Source organism: Rhizophagus irregularis, chromosome 8 (genome assembly GCF_026210795.1).
Source record: "Rhizophagus irregularis chromosome 8, complete sequence".
Taxonomy (NCBI): Eukaryota; Fungi; Glomeromycota; class Glomeromycetes; order Glomerales; family Glomeraceae; genus Rhizophagus; species Rhizophagus irregularis.
Genome location: NC_089436.1, coordinates 4,959,236 through 4,979,007, shown reverse-complemented (window position 1 = coordinate 4,979,007; position 19,772 = coordinate 4,959,236). Strand labels below are relative to the sequence as shown.

General features: G+C 25.9%; 5 protein-coding genes across 5 annotated transcripts; 4 read left to right on the top strand and 1 right to left on the bottom strand.

Annotated features, from left to right (window-relative positions):
• Window positions 1-375: 375 nt before the first annotated feature.
• Window positions 376-5,275, top strand: OCT59_028962 (uncharacterized protein; the record flags this gene model as incomplete). Its single annotated transcript, XM_066147685.1, has 11 exons — window positions 376-378; window positions 447-554; window positions 772-1,138; window positions 1,205-1,497; window positions 1,570-1,793; window positions 1,861-2,102; window positions 2,170-3,290; window positions 3,468-3,814; window positions 3,878-4,098; window positions 4,161-4,841; window positions 4,932-5,275. 11 exons carry the CDS (start codon window positions 376-378, stop codon window positions 5,273-5,275), a joined length of 3,951 nt encoding a protein of 1,316 aa, XP_065994369.1.
• A 2,071-nt stretch (window positions 5,276-7,346) lies between these two features.
• OCT59_028961 (uncharacterized protein) lies at window positions 7,347-8,564 on the bottom strand (the record flags this gene model as incomplete). The annotated part of the gene is made up of 5 exons (XM_066147684.1): window positions 7,347-7,638; window positions 7,758-7,909; window positions 7,981-8,051; window positions 8,234-8,492; window positions 8,562-8,564. The coding sequence occupies 5 exons, from the start codon at window positions 8,562-8,564 to the stop codon at window positions 7,347-7,349; spliced, it is 777 nt and encodes a 258-aa protein (XP_065994368.1).
• Window positions 8,565-12,743: 4,179 nt separating this feature from the next.
• On the top strand, window positions 12,744-13,949 carry OCT59_028960 (uncharacterized protein; the record flags this gene model as incomplete). Its single annotated transcript, XM_066147683.1, has 7 exons — window positions 12,744-13,163; window positions 13,286-13,316; window positions 13,379-13,515; window positions 13,598-13,608; window positions 13,676-13,686; window positions 13,771-13,862; window positions 13,929-13,949. The coding sequence occupies 7 exons, from the start codon at window positions 12,744-12,746 to the stop codon at window positions 13,947-13,949; spliced, it is 723 nt and encodes a 240-aa protein (XP_065994367.1).
• Window positions 13,950-14,003: 54 nt separating this feature from the next.
• On the top strand, window positions 14,004-14,327 carry OCT59_028959 (uncharacterized protein; the record flags this gene model as incomplete). The annotated part of the gene is made up of 1 exon (XM_066147682.1): window positions 14,004-14,327. The coding sequence occupies one exon, from the start codon at window positions 14,004-14,006 to the stop codon at window positions 14,268-14,270; it is 267 nt and encodes an 88-aa protein (XP_065994366.1). The 3' UTR covers window positions 14,271-14,327.
• A 4,641-nt stretch (window positions 14,328-18,968) lies between these two features.
• OCT59_028958 (uncharacterized protein) lies at window positions 18,969-19,734 on the top strand. The gene has a single exon (XM_025321954.2). It carries the CDS (start codon window positions 19,076-19,078, stop codon window positions 19,451-19,453), a length of 378 nt encoding a protein of 125 aa, XP_025167515.1. The 5' UTR covers window positions 18,969-19,075; the 3' UTR covers window positions 19,454-19,734.
• The last annotated feature ends 38 nt before the right edge of the window (window positions 19,735-19,772 follow it).

Below are 19,772 nucleotides of genomic sequence, written 5' to 3'. Positions count from 1 at the left end.
ATTACGCAGGTTTACAGTTTCGTAAATTTGCAGAATATTTTGACCGTAATATTGCGTAAATCTTACGATATTGAAAACTTACGTAATATTTTAACCGTAATATCAAGGGGTGGAGGGGGGACAACTTGTTTGTTATACAATAATAGATCTAATTAATAAAACTGTCCTACATATAAAATTCATATACGTTACTAATAAAATATAATGATCAACGAAGAAAATACCCCTGCAATTAAAAAAATCTGCTTATCAAATCATGTAATCCTTGAAATATGATTCACGTTAGATCTTTTTTATCGCGTCAAGTTTTTTTTATTTGCGATTAAACATTTCTGAAAAAAATAAAACTCCATCGGCAATTTATTTTCAGTAACTATGGTGAGAAAAGTAAATTTTTTAGCTATTTTACTGAAATTTTATTAATTCAAAATATTTTTATGCTTTAGAAACATGTTTTAAATGACCATACCAATGTTCAAATATCAAAAAAACTTAAATATCCCGAAGCTCTTCAGGAATTATACCGTCTTCAACCAGAATTTAATGGCAAATTGGTTTATTTTTTTTACAAGAAAACACAATATATAGAAGGACTCTTGGTTTATGATAAAAAAGACAAAATTTTTTACGTCTTTGATAAGAAAACTAATGAAAAATTTAGTACATTTGCTTCTTGGATTAAGTTTCTCAAAAATAAAAAATTATTTAGTGGTGAACGGTCGGCACTTACTACAATATTTTTTGAACCAAATTCTTCTAGTTTTAATTTAGCTTCGATTATTGAGAACAAAGCAAATTCCATATTGGAAAAATTATAATTCAACAAGTATTGCAGAAGTTACATCATTGATAAAAACACTTATGACTTCAAATCAAAAGTTTTTCGGTATAGGAATAAGGGAAATTATTAATGGAGTTGGTGTTACATTTTTCGAAAATGAACAAAAATTAGAAAAGGATCTAATTATTAAATGGCAAAACGATTTAATTTCTTATGAACTGTGTGTTTTAGGAAAAGGTGTTAAAGAAATAAATGGAATAACAACAGGAATTGCAATTAAAAGAACTCTTTCAGAGATAAATGAAACAATTCATTATGTATCTACGGCGAAAATTTGCATTGGACAAAAAACTAAAGGTATTTATTTTAATTATTTTTAACCTTCAGTTTATATATTAAATTAAAAAGTTATTTATGTTCTAGGTTTTGAACAAGTAATTAAACTCCGGGGTATTCATCTGGTCAGAAATCAAAAAAACTCTGACAATACTCACGAACCCTTTGCAATTTTAAAGAACCATAACCAATATAATCAAACTTATAGAAGAATAGACTGTTATTTATTAGTGACTAAAACAGATATATGTGAAAATTGTCAAAAATTAAAGGATACACTAATAAAAATCAAAAATCGTAATCAAAAAAATGCTTTACCTGTTAAAGTTGTTCATGCTTCTCAAGAAGTTTTAGCCAAAAAAATTCAACTCCAAAGAAAGGTAATTATTATTTATAAATTAAGATACTAATTAAAAGCATAAAAAATTAATATTAACATAATTTTCCTTAAGAAAATTGCAAATAAGAATCAAATTATACATACCTTGCGGGATAAACTTCAACAAAAAATAGAAGATAATGAAGAAAAGATGTCAGAAGAATTAAATCAAGTTGCTCAAAAAATATCTAATGAAGTTATGGAAAATAAAATTGATATTTCTTCTTTTAATCCGATTTTTCAAGAATTAATTAGAATTCAAAGCGAAAAAGTTAATGGAGTAAGGTACCATCCGATGTAAGTATATAATTATTTAAAGAAAAAATAATTAAATAAAATTTTAACAATTTAACTGCCAATTTAGGTTTATGCGGTGGGCTATTTCTATATATAGCCGAGCAGGTCGTACAGCTTATGAAGTAATGAAAGGCATCATGCGGTTACCTTCAATATCTACAATAAAAAACTACATAAATGAAAATCAGCAACATTCGGGATGGCAAAACAAAACCGCTCACCTTATTCTGGAAAAAATGACTGTAGAAAATATTGGCAGTTATGGTCGAATTGGATTTTTTTCTCATGATTCATTTAAAATACAAAAAGGTATTTATTGTTAATAATATTTACAGTAAATAACTATAAAATATTTATTTTATTTAATATTTAAAAGGTCTACTTTGGAGTCAGCGAGATAATTGCTATATTGGATATTTAGATTTTGAAGATGAAAAAGAAGAATTGCAATTATTTATAATGCAATGTGAAAAGGAATTACAAGCAGATGATAGCAGTAATTCATCTGTTTTAGAAGGCTATGATCGAAATTTAGCAACCCAGGTGCATCAAGTCGTTTGGCACTCAGCTACTTGTAACTTTGCATACCCTATAGCATATTATGGAATTAACACTCTTACTGCTCATGAAATTAATAAAATGCTTTTTCAACTTGCGGCTAACCTTGAATGTATTGGTATCCATACTTGTGGATCTATTTGTGATGGTGCTGGAGAAAATAGAAATCATATCAAAAGTTTTGACTGGTGGGCTTCTTCTTGGTCATTAGGAGATATTGTTGAAGTCAATATTGGCAAGAACAATTATGAGCAAGCAAAAATTATAACAACAAATATTAATCGTAGCAAATTTACAGTACGTTTACTAAATCCATCTTCTTCTAGTGATTTACAAGTAGATCGTAGCTCATTAAGACCACTGATGCCTACCAAACTGAATTGGGAAATCAATGATTATTGTGAATTCAAGAGTCCAAAAGATAATAAATGGCATGTGGCTATTATTACAAATTTTGATTCTGCAACACAGGCTTTTATTATTACAATTTTGTCTACTAAAGAAGAATGGAGTGTGACAATTGAATCCCAAAACGTATATGTTAGGCCTCTTTATGATGCTCAAGTACATTGGATGAACTATAAAACAATAAATCCAATTACTGGTACATCATGGTTTTTCATCAGTGATCCCACACATGTGTTCAAAAAACTTCGGAACAATCTATCAAAAAGTCATATTGGAGAAGGCCAAGGTCAAAAAAATATTAGAGAAATCATGATAGATGGAAAGGAAGTTAGCTGGCGTCATGTCCAAGGCGTTTATGATTATACCGCTAAAAATTCAACAGCAAAAATTACAAAACTTACCAAACGTCATGTTTGGCTAACTTCTTGGAGTAAAATGCGTGTTGATCTTGCTGAACACACTTTATCGAAGGATGTTGAAAATGCAATGAAAGTAATAGACGAATTAAAAGAAATATCTGCTGGGACCAGAGTACGTAAATAATAATAATAAATTTATTAATATTTAAGAATACATAAATAATAACAAATTTTCATTTAGGAATTTATACATTATTCATATCTTTATCGGCAAATATTCCATAGCAAAAAACCTTTGGAAAGTCTTGATGATTCTTGTCTTCATACCTTAAAAAATGTTCATGATTAGTTTGTAATTAGAGATAAGCAAAAAACCAGCAAAATAAACTGGATTTCGCCACAGTGTCAGTTTGATCTGCTCTTATCTATTCAAGGTTTTCTGGGAATGGTAAAAGAAATTTTTACCTTGTATCCGAATTCAACTGTTAAACCACGTAGAATATCACAAGATATGTTAGAAGGGCTATTTGGTACAATTCGACAGCTTGGAGGCGATTCTTCTACACAAACATTAAAAGGATATGGGCATGCATTAAATAAATTTCAGGTTACTGCAAAGATGACTTCCGAAATCAAAAGCTTTAATTATGGAGAATCAAGTCATAATGGAATGGAATTTGATCATCTTACTCGTTAGTAAGTGTGTTTTACAAATTAAACTTTGTATTTAAACAGATAGTTAATAACTTTTTTTTATAGTGATTGTAGAACAAAAAAATTAAAGGATAACAATACACATCCTACCTTGCTAAATCATGTTACACGATTATCCAATATGTTTCCTTTTACACGACGGATTTTTGAAAGTCTTCTTTTAGATGATTTGTTTATGGGAAAAATTGAAACTCCAGCCTTGTCTTTCAGTAATGAAAATGAAATTAATCAACAAAATCAAAAAATTTCATTTTTACAAGAAGAACGTCAGCAACTTTTCATTTTGTGCCTCTATAATGATGAGTTGATGACATTGCTTCCATGTTAGAAAAATGGAAAAATGATATTAAAAATATTGCTCTGAAATCAATTCCCAAAAGAAAAGGAAACCTTTGGATGACTACATGGGTTTCTCATTTGGAAATTAGTCTAAATAACTATCTATGTTCTGGCGTTTGGTATTTAGAATTTCAAAAAATAATTTCGCAAAATCATTCTATTACACAAAGACTTGTTGCATATTTTCTTGTTCGCAAAGTGATAGACGAAACATTTAGGGGTAACTTTCATGAAAATAGAAACGTACAAGAACATGCTGATCCCACCTTGACTCCTAGGAAAATTATTACTTTAAATCAAGCAGAATCCCAAAAATTTTCCTATATTATTGGTTGGGTACTCTTCAAGTTACTTAAAAGAGATTATGCAATGAATTCCCATCCAAAATTTCGGGTAATGCATACTTTACTTGAAAGTCTTTGTGAAGAAAAGGTTGAATATACGATAGAAACAAGATCACAAACCACTAACATTATACCTGGGCCTGAATTTACTCAGTTCATGTATTATTTAGAATCTCTAGTAATTGATCTGTTTAAAAAACATAATGAATTAGGGCCAAATATCCTTCATTATGTGAAAAATAGTCTTCTTTCTAACTCATCTCTGAATCAGATGTTCATCACGATTTTGAAATCTTCAACTGATGTTGAATTGGGAGATGAAGAATGTGGGTTTATTTATGAAAGATGCATCACAATCTATATGAGGAGCTGACAAAAAACATGGAGAAATGTTAACAATTACATCCCAGAAAAAGGTACTGCGAGCTTAAGAGAAGGCCTGAAGACAACGCATTCAAATAACTCTGCAACAGAAAATAAAACATCCTCCCTCATGAAAAAGGCGAATTTACCTACTAATCCTATTTATGCTTTAGAACAACTTCGGGTATGGGCACAACTTGAAAAATCAGAAGATTCATTTGCTAAAATTTTTTCGGTGTCAGAATTATTATGGATAATCTGGGCATTTGGGAGTTCAACATCATATAAAAGAAAACAAAAATTGGTACCTATAATTATTTCCAACCTGAAAAATTCAACACCATTTACCGAAGAAGCTCTTAAAAGAAGGAGTATTTTTATGGAACAAATAGAATAACAAAAAATGTGAACATATATTCAATAAATTTATAATAAAGAGGAAATTTTATTGTTTGTTAAATTTAAAATGTTACATTAAAATTTTGAATAAACTTATTAAGCTAACTAGAATGTCAATAATGCACCAATAACTATGAAACTTTAGCAGTAAACGGCTTTCAACTATGTTAATCTACTTTCAAACATCGGCGTTTAAAAATGTTTTGTATCTAAAGTTGTAGGCTCGGAATATTTTTTCGATATAACAATGAATAGGCGATTAACATAAACTCAGGGGGGACAGTTCGTAATGGTAACACATGGTGACACAACAAACAAGTTGTCCCCCCCTCCACCCCTTGGTAATATTACATAAATCTTACGAAATTGTAAACTTACGTAATATTTTGAAATTTTTCGAAATATTATGCCATAAACTTTCGTAAACTTACAAAATCGTAAACTTACGCAATTTTTTGCGCTATAAAATTTCCTGATGATAAACTAGTATTTTAAATTCCAGATAAATTGTAATTTTTGGATAGAATTAAATAATAATAATTACCAATAATAATAATTACTACTGGTAAGATTTAACAAAATCTTTACAATTAATTTTGTTAAAATATATTTAAAAAACTTTATTAAATAAATAAAATACTTTTTTTATATTTTTATTTTTATTTATATAAAAAAAATTAATATATAATATCTATTAACTATTCATTATTCTATTAATAGCAATTAATTAACTTTAATTTATTAGTAAAATATTTATTTACATATATAAGTTTATATTACTTATCATTTAATGGTTAATATATAAACTATATAATCTTAAATAAATAAATATTTAGATTTTATTTCTTATAATTTAAACATTAAAAAAATTAGTGCTATTAATAATCAATTATTATATAATTTTATATAATATTAAATTTAAAATTCTTTCTTTTAAAAATATTTTATTATAAAACAAAATTTTAAAATTAAAAAAATAAATATTCAAATTTATAGAATTAAAAAATAATAGAATATTTGCAAATCAAATGAATAGTTAATAAATTATAATATTATTTTAATGTAATTAAAATCTTATATACAAAAAATAAATATAATTAATTACTTTTATAATTAATTTCATTTTATTATTATTTGTCATTTGTATAAAAATCATTATAATACTATTAATATATATTGTAAAATTATAATAGTGTATTAGAAATTATATGATTTAGTAGATGAGTAGGGATCAGGTTCTGCAATCGTTACCAATGATAACGGTTTTTGCCAAGAAAAATTCACTTATGAATTAATTGTATTATCTGAACAAGAATAGTTCGCCAAGAAAAAAACCATGACAAAATGTATTTCTGATTTATTGATATAAAAAATAAATCACAGGATTCGGTAATACATAAACTTGAAATAGCGTTTCTATACTAATGCCTGCCGGTGTTTCATTTATCTAAGCTATCTATATCATCTCAAAAATGTCATTAAGTAAATTCAATACATATTCATTATGTGTATAATGCAAAATTAATGCTAAATATTCTTATACCCTACGTTAAGTTATTATATTGCTAATTTAGTACAGTCTGAATTTGGTATTAATTTAATGTTAAATTTAATCGCTTATTTAAGAATATTTAATGATTTCATAACACGATAAAATTATTTATATGACAATATCTTTTTTATTGTTAGTTTAGCAATAAAAAATTTAAAATTTGATAACTGCTAAACTATAAATCTTCATTTAAAAAAATATTTAAATCTTAATGTTTAATTAAATATTTAATATTATACTTAATAATTTTATAATATAATTTAATCAATTTTTTTCAAAAAATTTCATTAATGCATAAGTATTAAATTTAATAAACCATAAACATTAATTTAAATATTAGTTTAATATAATTTATGCATTCTTATTTGGTGAGAAAATTATTATGAAATGTTTATATTTTTAACACCCAAGAATTAATGTTTTAATTTGAAACTATCAATTTTGCTTTAGCAATTTAACATATTATAATGTAATTATATTTATTATAAGCTAATACATATACTAATAAATTAAAGCACTAGATTTTTGAATTTCCTACTTTTTGGCGAATATTTTCCTCACTAACAGTTTTACCCTTCATTGCTAATTTAATTACACCAACTGCAAATAATTTGTCAGATTTAGTAGGTGTATAGTCCTTACTCTTAAAAATGTCAGGAATTATTTCTTTTTCAAATAAGTTTTCGCCATTATTGTTCTTTCTTTTCATGAAATTTTTTGCTGCAGCAACTTTTTTATCTTTACACCATTCTTCAATATTATTAGAGGTAACGCGTGGTAAATCCAAATTTTTACAAATAGCCGATAAACTATTTTGTGCAATGTAACCTCACCGATCTCAAACTATTTTTAATGACTATAGATCATTATAATAATCAATTAATTAGTTAATAAATTACATAAATAATAATATAATGTTACTATATACAGTACCTCACTTCGTACTTGTGACCAGAATGCATTTTTATTCTTTACTCTTGATTCATTGTGAAATCCACTCAGTACACCTTCCTTAAGTTCTTTTAAGCTTGGATACTTACTATGAGCACAAATATTAAGCACAACACTTTGCAATATTGGCTTATATAACAGAAAAATATTATTGTAATTATATTAATAACAAGTCATGTAATTAGACATATTTTACTCACTTTATACCAATCACCTTTCCCAATAACATCTGTTAGTCTTGTATCAAATTCTTCATTTTTATGTTGAATACCTAATAGTTGTTGATGAATTACACGTTGATTTTACAGTATAGCTGTCCAGAGTTTAATAGAAGCATTCCATTGATTTGAATCAAGTTTTTCGCCTAAAAATTAAAAACTTTTTATATAAACTCCTGATAACCTCCTAATTCCTATATTAGCAATAAATTTTAATGGTTAAATGTGATTATACCTTCTTTAATTTCAAGCTGATTAATATCATCTTCACTAATATTTGTAAAACGTTCCAAGTTTGATAGTTGATTATTAGCAGCTTCTTCAACATTTTCATCACTAAAATATCTAGAAAGGTGTTCTTCACTTTCTTCACTCTCTTCAATTTCTTCATCATTTTCAATATTCAAATTATTATTATCTTCTTCTTGTATAATTATTGTACTTCTAGACTTCTTTGATCGCTGTTCAACTTCATTAGCTCCACTTTTTTTCGTCTAAGTATAATTTAAAGAGAAGTTATAATATTAATAGCTAAAAATGTAAAAAAAACTGAAATATCAAACCATTTTATTAAAGATTAAGTAGATAGAAAAAATTATTGAATACAAAGACTTTTGTTATTTAATAAAAGCTAAAGAAATAAAATAAAGAAACGAGAATTAAGCTTTTTTTTTAGATATAATAAACTTTTTAATCAGTTGGTGGCTTAATCAACCGCAGTAAAGTTTATTGGTAGCATAATGGTAGATTAGTAATACAAAGAATTCATTAATTATAATTTGATTTTGCCAATTTTAATTTATAAAAAAGTAATTATGCGTGGTTTAGAAATAAAAAATTCAAGGTTATCTCAAGAAAAGTGTGTAAATTGTAATAAAATATTTACTTCAAAATCAGCTTATATTAATCATGAAAAATCCTGTAAATTTAATGTAACCCCAACTAAAAGAATTAGTTCACATTTCGGAACTACAAAAATTAACTTTTTTAAATCAAATAATACAATAGTTCAAGAAATTGATAGTCAAATATCTACACAATATTCTCAAGAAAATGAATTTAATGATTTTAATCAAATAGATCTGGATAATACTTCAATCAGCAACTTTCACAAATAATTGTTAAACATCAATTGCATGAAGATGCAATAAATGATGTAATTTCTTTAATAGCTAATATAACTAATAAAGACCCAAAAGAGCTAGGGATTCCAAATAATGCTAAAGAAGCATTAAAATATATTGACCTTATTGGAGATAATTCAAATCAAGATTGGTTTGAAACAGAAACTATAATGTATAACAATCAGCAGTATGTATTAAGACATAGAAATATAATTGCATGTATTAAAGAAATGTTAAATGGTGAATATGGAGATACATGTCAATTTTTTTATAAAGAAGAATTTGATAAATCTGGAAATCAATTATATTCTGATCCTTATACTGCTGACTGGTTTAAACAAACACAATACAGTATAAAGAATTCTAAATCAGGAATAATTGGCTTAATCCTTTACTCTGATGCAACAATTTGTGATATTCTTGGAAAAAATCAAAAACACCTAATTTTTGTAAGTCTTAGTAATTTCCCAAATAATGTCAGAAATAAAGAAAAAGCAAAAGTTCTTCTAGGATATATTCCAATTATTAATAATGCAAATGTAGAATTATATTTACAAAATTATCATAAATCAATTGAAATATTACTCCATCCTTTATTATCTCAATATAATTCTGAAGCTTGGATTACAGTTAATGGTGAACCAAAGCATTTTTATATCTTTCTTTCTTATGGAATCAGTGATATGAAGGAAGCAAACAATGCTTGTGCTACTTATCAATCTTATAATGCTTTATTTCCTTGTCATTCTTGCTTAGTTCCACGAGAATATTTATCTTCAATAGATCATAATTTAATATTTTCAGAAAGATTTACCTGTGATATAAAAACTTATTTTATGGATAATTCATTACAAGCAAAAAATTTGAATAATGAATTGCACAAACTATCCTTACATCCAATTAAAAATGCTTTTTGGAATCATAAAAATTTTGAAGTATATTCTTCATTTGTTCCTGATATTATGCACATTTGTGATTTGGGTTTATTTGTTTATATGGTTAATTTTACTATGGAAAAGCTTGAAAAGGAATCACAATCAGAAAAAAAAATCAAAATCTTAAACAATCGGTTATCATCAATTCCCAGATATTACAAATTATCATTACCTTCAAAAGGAATTATTAATAGAACTAATTTTACAGCAAATGATTGGAGAAATATAATGAAAGTATTTATATTTACTATTAATGGGCTTATTAAAGATGAACAAACAAATAATCTTATTGTAGAATATTTTCAAAAATGGAATGAATTCTATTTATTATTACGATCTTCAGGATTTACTGAAAATTGCTTAAATAGTTTATCTCAAAAAATATATGAATGGGCAAATATTTTTTCTTTTTTATTTAAATCACACTCAAAATCTGGTTTACAGCTTCCAAAATTACACTCATTATTGCATCACATAATTCCTTCTATTAAAAAGTATGGTGCACCAACTGGTTTTTCTACCGAAACCTATGAATCATTACACAAGAAATTTGTAAAATAACCATATAGATCTTCAAATAAAAGGAATCCTGATATTCAAATGATAAAGTTGGTAAGTTTAATACTATTTTATTCTAATATTATTTATTTTTACTTAATAATTAATTTTTAAAATTTAATATATTACTAATAGATAAGAAGAAGAAGTATTTTAGAAAAAATCAAAGATACTACTAAAAATACACAATACAATTATAATACACTTATTACAAAACCTTTTTATTCATTTACAATGTCTAATAAACCAAATTTTAATTGTAAAGAATATATTTTAGCAATGCAACAGCTGGATTTGTGTTTGAATAACTTTAAAAATATGTATAATGTTGATAATATTTTTGATCAACTTTCTTATTCAAATACAAGGATATATATTTATAATTCAGCAAATCTTTCTAATGGAGTAAAAATACATGCAGCATCGGAATTTCACCAAAAACCATGGTTTTCAGATGTTGAAATAACTATGGATGTAGATTATCAAGGAAATTATGAAGAAACATATTGGGGTAAAGTTTTATGTTTAGTAAAACTTTTAAGTCTTGAATTTGCCTTAATACAATGGTATGATTACTTTGAAAATATACCTGAAAACTCAAAATTTGGATGTCCATACTTAAAATTAGAAAACCATTATGATTTAATTCCTATTAGTTCTATATCAAATGTAGTTCATATTATACCAGATTTTAATGTTGATAATGGTTATTTTATTAATAAATATATTTTTTAATAACTGATAACTACTAAGTAAATATTATAATAATATGTATTTGTTAGCAAATATACAGATGAATTTTACTTTCTATGTAATGATATATTGAAAAGTTATTATGATTTTATTAAGAATTAATAAATAAAATTATTTTTAATACGTTATTATTATATTTATTAAATTAATATTTTTCTAATACTTAAAAAATCACAATATGATTACTAATTATATTTAAATATATTTGATAATTAAATAAAAACTTAACACTAATTTGGTAATAAACAAATCAATAAACTAGTTCAATATTAATATTTTATAAATTATATATAAATTACGAGTCAATTATAATTTTATATTAATATAATGATATATATTATTAATTCTAATATAATAAGTGTACAGTTCAATTTTGATAATTAACTATAATTTACATATTATCTAAAAAATTGCAAAATCATCATTTATCAAACAATTATATATTACCATAATAAAAATATAATAAAATTTTTATTGCAAAATTGACACGTGTAATAAAAAATTGCATATTCATTGCATGGTAATTTTTGGGATGATACTAACACAATCTCACATTAACTCTGATCCAACTTCAACATCGGTATTCTGGATAAAATAAAATGGTTGCCAGTTATGCATAGAACGTGCAGAGTAAGAAATAAATTAACAATATTGAGACAGTATTGAGCTAGTAAAACTCACTGAAAGTTTATGTAATAAGGTCCTCGAAATTTCTAAACAAAAAAATAGATATTAGCCTTGCAAGCTCTGAGTCGCTTCCTTGCGACAATCACCTTAATCGCGAAGTACCTCTTTCAAACTGCGATAGGTCGGTTTCTTTTTAACGAGTCCTCGGAGAAAATGCTTGGACATCACTTCCTGTAAAGCCACACTGATTAGTCAAATACGGTCAATCGTACGACCACTCGTATGACATGAAAATTAAACCACTTTTTTAATAAATACCTTGAGAATCGGAGAATGTCATTTTTTTTTTCATTTGATTAATTTAATTAATTAAGTATCTTTTTTTATAATCATCTTTTTTTTACAATCCTAATGATTCCAATGAGTAACTGTATTATTTATATTACGTACGTCACTACAAGAGTCTAGTCACGATGTATTCAGAAAGGTTTAATTTAATATATCAATAAGCTGATTTTGATTAAATAGCTTATTGATGAGGATAAAATTAAAGGATCGATTTTTTTTGATTTCAAAACAAATTTTCTTCCTTTTCTTTTATCGGAACAAATTCTTTCTTTTTTTTATCCCCCAAGAAACTCTCTCTCAAACTTCTTTTAAATTCGAAATAATTCAAACTGTTATATTCGTTTCTAATGTCTTCCTCCAAAATCATTCAGCTCTTCCATTTCGTTAATAATCGAGTACAATGCAAAATATATATATTTATGTTTACGTTTATATTTATGTTTTTGACGTTGTACCTTTTTTTTATTTTTATTTCTCGACAAACTCTTTTTCACCTCTCCCCCACACTTCTACTGCTGAAGAGATTTTCGTTTCCACTGTGGTGTACATTTTGATTTCTATTCTTAGCGTCTTTATACCAGGAGATATCCTATATGCTTGGGGTCAAAACGAGTATAACGTTTATCTTCTTAACAAGACCGTGAAAAAAGGAACTCGGCCTAAAATTAATGTTTCGGATGATGAGTTTGTTCTCAGATCTCTAGCTGTAGATCGTCTTAAAAAAATTCTTCAACCGAACAGAAATCATTCATGTTATCATGTGGTTTGTGGAGAACACGAGACCGGGAAAACCACGTTAATCAGAAGTGCATCAAGAGAAGTAGGGCAGGGAATCATATACGTTGAAATTCCTGCTGATGCAGAAGATATAGAGGACTTTGGCATGGCATTTGGAAAATCTCTTAACTTCGCATTTGAGGAACGGTTCTCTTTATGTCACAGCTTATGAAGAAAATATTAGGCGATACCAATGGTAAGTTGATCATTATTATCCTTTACAACTGAAGCTTTTGATCCTAGTGTTTCTCTTTATAGGTAAAGATGAGCGTCCCAAGTGGAAAAGAGCCCTGGAGGCCTTCAAGCGTACTAGTGCAGTGTACAAAGAAAAACATAATAAATCTCCAGTCATAGATTATGATAAAATTGCCAAATTAGTTAATGTGAACCCAAAAGTTCTTGATACTTTTCAAGATGATGCTAAAATGAATGCTGATCACAGAGAGTATTTGTCAGTAGCGGAGGGAGCGTACCTAGAAGGATAGAATGTAAGTACTGACATTTTTTTGTGCTCCTGAAAATAGTATTACTTACAGAGCGTGATTCTTATTTTAGAATGGTCACGTGTAAAAACCTGTGATTGAAATTGGCGACCTTAGCAAAGAAGAATCAAATGAAATATCTAACTGAGAAACGCAAGATCAATTAAGTATATGCAAAAAATATATATGAATTGGTTGGTGGACGCATTATAGATCTAAAAACTGTGGCAGATGATTTCAGGCCAAACAACCTTTTGAAGGTAAGATTATCTATATTTGCGTCAAATGAACTCTGTCTGCTTTAGATTAATTGCTCTTTTTCACAGTCATTGAACAGCAAATATTAACCGAAGTCAAGAAGAAATTTGATTCTGCCAAACTCCTTCAATATCAGACACACCATGAAGCTGAAAAAAGATGTAATTCGTGCTTTGCTGAACTCTAAGGAGATTGATACTGATTTATTTAGAAAATATTTTAAGGACGAAAGTGTTAGTGAAGTTTTAGAGGCTAATGTATTTGCATATCATCCGTCAAGAGATACTGTGACATTTCAGTCACAATCAGTAAGATACTTTATTCAGAAAAACTCCAGTATATTCACTAAAGAAAATCCACTAAATAAGACCGCGATTTACATTTTTAGAAAAAACATAAAATCTGCATAGAATTATACAAAGTAATGTACTGTATATTAATAAATAATAAAAGCTTATTTTATTACTAAAAGTCCGCGAGGATATACTTTCTATAATTTTTATTATTCTGCAATGCCGATTACGAAATTTATTAATATTTTCGGATACAGTATATTAAAAAAATGAAAAAAATGCTAGAGAAGCGAATGAAATGTATGATGCTATCAAAGAGGGAGGGAGTACGCAGATACTAGGCCATTTAATGCGAGTCCCAGCATCAAGTTATTTCTTTCTCTATCACACTTTCGAAAAATATCTATAGCTAATTTGTTTCTATTGTTATTAAACACAAGATTTTCACCCAAACACTCTTTTTCTACACTATATTACCAAAATAAATTATCCCATACATATCTACAAAATTATTGTACATCTATATCACTACACCCGCACAGACTATTTAAGATTATTCCCCGCAAGAGAACTTTACCGAGATAGAAAAATTTCGAATCTACGGTGTATATTCGAGAGGTTAGCAACTGAAGTAAAAAAATAATTCTTCCAATCCACACTTACTGATATAGTTCATTTTCACAATATTCCATTTCATCTGAAATTTATTATTATTTAATGCATTACAATAAAGGTGATTTTTGCCGGTACGATACTGCGCCAAAATACTAAGAATTTGGCACGTGAAGATGTTTGAAAATTTCCATGATTTAAGGTTATAAATTACATGAAAATGATACATTCAAACATGAAAATATAAAACACGGATCAATATTTTTTAAGGGCTAATATAATTTTAAAATTTAAAATATTTCTAAATATTACTGCTAATGATGTTATCAGAATTAGAATAGAATTTTAGATAAAAATGAAGTTTGTAGTATAGCGGATCTTATAGTCTACCAGATGCGGCAATATGTTAAGATAGTACATTTTATACATTGCCTATCTAATTAGCCAATATAACCACCTGACAGTGCACACATGGAGTTCTAATAAAGAATCAGTGGTTTATAAATTAATAATATTAGAGTAGGATATAGCTTTTACTTTATGAATATTACTATTACAGTATTTACTTTTGAAAAAAAAGCAATATTCTTAAATTTTATAACTAACTCTAAAGTAAATTATAATTATTAAATTTAATATTAAAAATGAATTTTATTATACAATTATACAATTAAAATTTACTATCTAGTATATTATAAAAATTATTAAAATTTTAAAAGTAAGGTTGATCATTGATGCCTCAACTGTTTTCCAAATGGTCGCATAATTACGGCTATGTAAAAAATATAGAGTTGCGGTTGCGAATTGCGAGTTGCGATTAGTAAAAGGCCACATCTAGTAAACAGATTAAAATATCATTATCATTAATTAGATTGTGGAAAATTTGATCCATTATTAAAGCAGATAGTTTTTGAATAGGTCATAATAGCTTGAAATATTATAAATTTAGTAAAAATTAAAGAGAATTTCTTATATAGTTGGCATAAATTAGAGTTGCGATCCGTCAATCCGTAAATAAACACATTTCAGCCATTTTATGAATATTAAGTCAATAAAAAGAATTTTTTTTCTTAGATGTCTTATGAATATATAATATAATAAAAAAAAATTGTCTTCAAAAATAAAAGTAGAGAGAAAATTAAACCGGATTGAAATTCATCCGGATCGGATGAAAAATCAATCCATTTTTTATTTTCTCTTTTTTTTTGTATTAAATAGTAATTTTTTAAACTACTAGATTGCAGTCTTATAATATCAGATATATTTATTAAAATCCGTGTATAATTACCAAAATGTGCCCTTTCGAATTCATCCGGATCGTAACTCTAGCATAAATCATCTTAGAAACAATTTTAAAATATTGAATTTGGTCGATGCGATGATCATCTTTTTCATTGGTTGAGAATTAAGGTTCTCCTCACCTGATTACAGTATTACGTAATCAAACGGATTATGTCTAGACTCTATCGGATCATCAGATAAAAATCTGATTAATGGTACTTTCTTGGGTTGGTTGGTCCCTTTCCCGTTGTTTGATCTTCTCTATGAAACTATTCTCCTATTGCGAAACCATAATAAAAAACTAAATAATAAATTTAATAACATTTGTTCTAAAGATGGGGGGAAAAAAAAATAATAATAATAATTAATAAATAATAAATAAATATAAATAAATAAACGAATAAGGTTCGTTAATACCATTAAAGATCAATGATGAAATTTAATAAAAACATTAATTAAAAAATATTAAACATCAATAAATTCATAATTTCATGAATTAACCAATAGGGACCTTCGTATAGTTACTATAGTACAAAGGATTATTTGATATTACGATATTTGATGGATATGATAACTTTGATATTTTTGATATTCGATATTTTTTTTTTGATAACTTTTAATAACTTTTGATATTTTTGATATATTTGATATTTGATATTCGATATTTTGATATTATTTTTTGATAACTTTGATATTTTTTGATATTTGATATTTGATACTTTGATATTTGATCAATATTTTTGATATTTGATACTTTGATATTTGATCAATATTTTTGATATTTGAATATTTGATAATTCGAAACTTGATACTTTTTTGATATTTTGATATTAATATCTTTGATACTTTTTGTACTTTTGGATGAATCAAAACAATGATGCAATAGAATCCGTGTGAACGAATGTATGATACTGTACATATTTGAGGAAAAAATAAAAAACGTTTCAAAAAAAAATAAATTTTTTTTTTTTAAACAAAAGTGATAAAAAAAGTTCCATCTAATAATAGTTATATGTATATATATTATATTTTTTTTTATTAATATTTTATTTATATTACTTATTTTAAAAAACGTTCTCAAAAAAGATCCATTTCTAATTTTCGAAATAACTATGAAAAAAAAAAAAGGTTTCATTTTTCACGGGAATTTCCCATTTTTCCCATTTCTGATCAAAATAATAAAAAACAATGAAAAATAATGAAGTTGTAAAATAATTCGGTCTACCATTTTAGGCAAAAAAAATTCAGTGATCTTTTTTTTTTAAAAAAAACAAATCCCTTATTTTACTTTTATAGTATAATCATAATGAATTTGAAATTCATATGCAACCATTTAATATTTGCATTTTATCGCTTTTTTTCTTTTTTTTTAGCAAATTATAATGATATTTTTTTTTTTTAACAAATTACAAAATGGTTTTTCTTTCTTTAATAAATTACAATGATTTTTTTTCCTTTAACAATTTTGTTACTCGAATACTTAACCCTTAAATGTATTAAAATTGTTTATTTTTTGTATCATGTTAAACAAATAATAATATATATATATACAGTATGTAATATAATTTAAAAAAAACAACAATAATAAATAAATAAATAATAAATCATAATAAACAAAAGATATGATGAAACTCTATGATTTTTTTTTATTTCATTTTTCTCCATTACTTTCCATTTACTTTTAAGAACAATGAAAAAATTGTAATAACGTAACATTACATCATTTGATCATTTGATAGGCCGAGACTACGAAACTACGCAGGGGAAAATGGTTGACATTATTTTTTTTTTTTTGATTATAACTTTATCGCTGTAAAACATATTATATGTATATATATAGTAATTACAATGGTATATATAATAGGTATATAACTGATAAACAATGATTTCTAAAAAACTATGGAATTGTTGATCAACATTTTATGTCAAAACTATTTAAACAAACAACAAGGAAAATCAATAACTTTTTCGGTTAAATCTTAAAAAGGAAATTTTGGTTAAATATCATCTCTATTTTTAGATTCGGAATAATTCATATTTGGTTAATTTTCTTTTGTGGAATATTTAACATTTAAGAAAGTTAACCTAAATTAGTTTAGATTTACAACTTACCGTATTATTGTAATTGTTCTGCAGTATATCGTGTTAATTGATTTCTTTTTTTTTCTGAAAATGTTTAGTGTAAAAACAAAAATGAAAATTCAAATTTATCTATATTATAAAAAAAAAAGTTCGATCTTGGAAGTAAAAATTTCGCAATGAATTTCCTTTTTTAATTCAAATGAAAACCATGAAACTGTTTCAGAAAAAGAATCACCGATAGTGGTCAAAATTGTTATCATTCAAAAATTTATTTTGTTCCAATCGAATTACAAAGAATTTTAAAACGTAAAAAAAAAAAACCTTCCTTTGGAAATTTTAATAAAAAAAAATATAATTGGAAAATTAAAAAAAAAGTACACGCATCTCGGGTATTATAATGTGTACAACTTTACAAAAAATCAAAAAAATCTAATCTTATTAAATCCACTATTTAAAACCTTTTTGTCCTACATTCCTATATGCAAATTATCAGCCAAACAGCCAAAATGACAGTTTATATAATTTACAATAATAAAATATTTCTTTAAGATCATTTATATTATTAACCAAAATTAGAATTTTGAAACAAAAGATTCTTTAAAACTCCGCTAGTTCCGATTTAACGATCGAATAGTTTTTATTATTTATTTATTTATTTCTTCAGATTATTTATAAATATTCTTTTTTTTTTTTGATACGTCTTCCTTAAATAGAATTACAAAAAAGGAAATAAAAATTATCCGGTATCAAGATCCGTAACCTGTTACCCTTAATCAATTCCGGTTTTTTTCATTTTGTTTTTTCACATATAAACCCTCTTTGAAATACCTTCAGCAAAACAACAAAAAAAAGAAAAAAAGAAAATATCTTCTTTAATTGTTTAAAAGAAATTCTTATCTTCTTTAATCTTCTTTATCAGATAATTCAAAAACTTCTTTAAAGGAAATATGACCCGATTACTTCAAATTACATTGTTTCTTTTGGCTATCATGTTAGTATTCATCAACGTTAATGCGTTTAAAGGTGATGCTACATTCTACTATACAGGCCTTGGAGCCTGTGGAACTACAAATAAGAATTCAGAACTCGTTTTTGCTCTCCCTGCTAAAAATTTTGATCCTTCTCCTGGTGGTAATCCTAATAAAAATAAAAACTGCGGAAGAAAAGCAAAAGTTAAATTCGGTAGTAAATCGGTAATTGTCAGATGTGTGGATCGTTGTGCTGGCTGTAAACCTGGTGATATAGACCTAAGTCCTGCCGCCTTTGATAAACTTGCAGATCGAAAAAGAGGTAGAATCTTAGTCACATGGGAGTTTATTTCCTAGATCCCCAATAATTATCCCAATTCCAAGTCGAAACTTGGTAAAGTTCAACCAAGGCAAAAAAATCAATTAATGAACATTTTTTACTGAGATAATAAATTGTAAATAATTTTTTTTAAAAAATCAAAAAAAGAAAAAAAAAAAATTGTAAAAGAGTTCTCTAGCGTAATTATTATATTGGTATTTAATTAACCATAGATTTATTAGAAATTGTATGTAATTATTATTTTAATTATTTTTAATAAAGTAACCAATAAAATATTCCAAGAGATCATGTTATTAGAGTCATGTGATTTTCTATATACAACGTGTATACCGGTCA

Excerpts from the sequence above, each read along its gene's own strand:
- OCT59_028958 (XM_025321954.2), top strand. The coding sequence starts at position 19,076 with ATGACCCGATTACTTCAAATTACATTGTTTCTTTTGGCTATCATGTTA.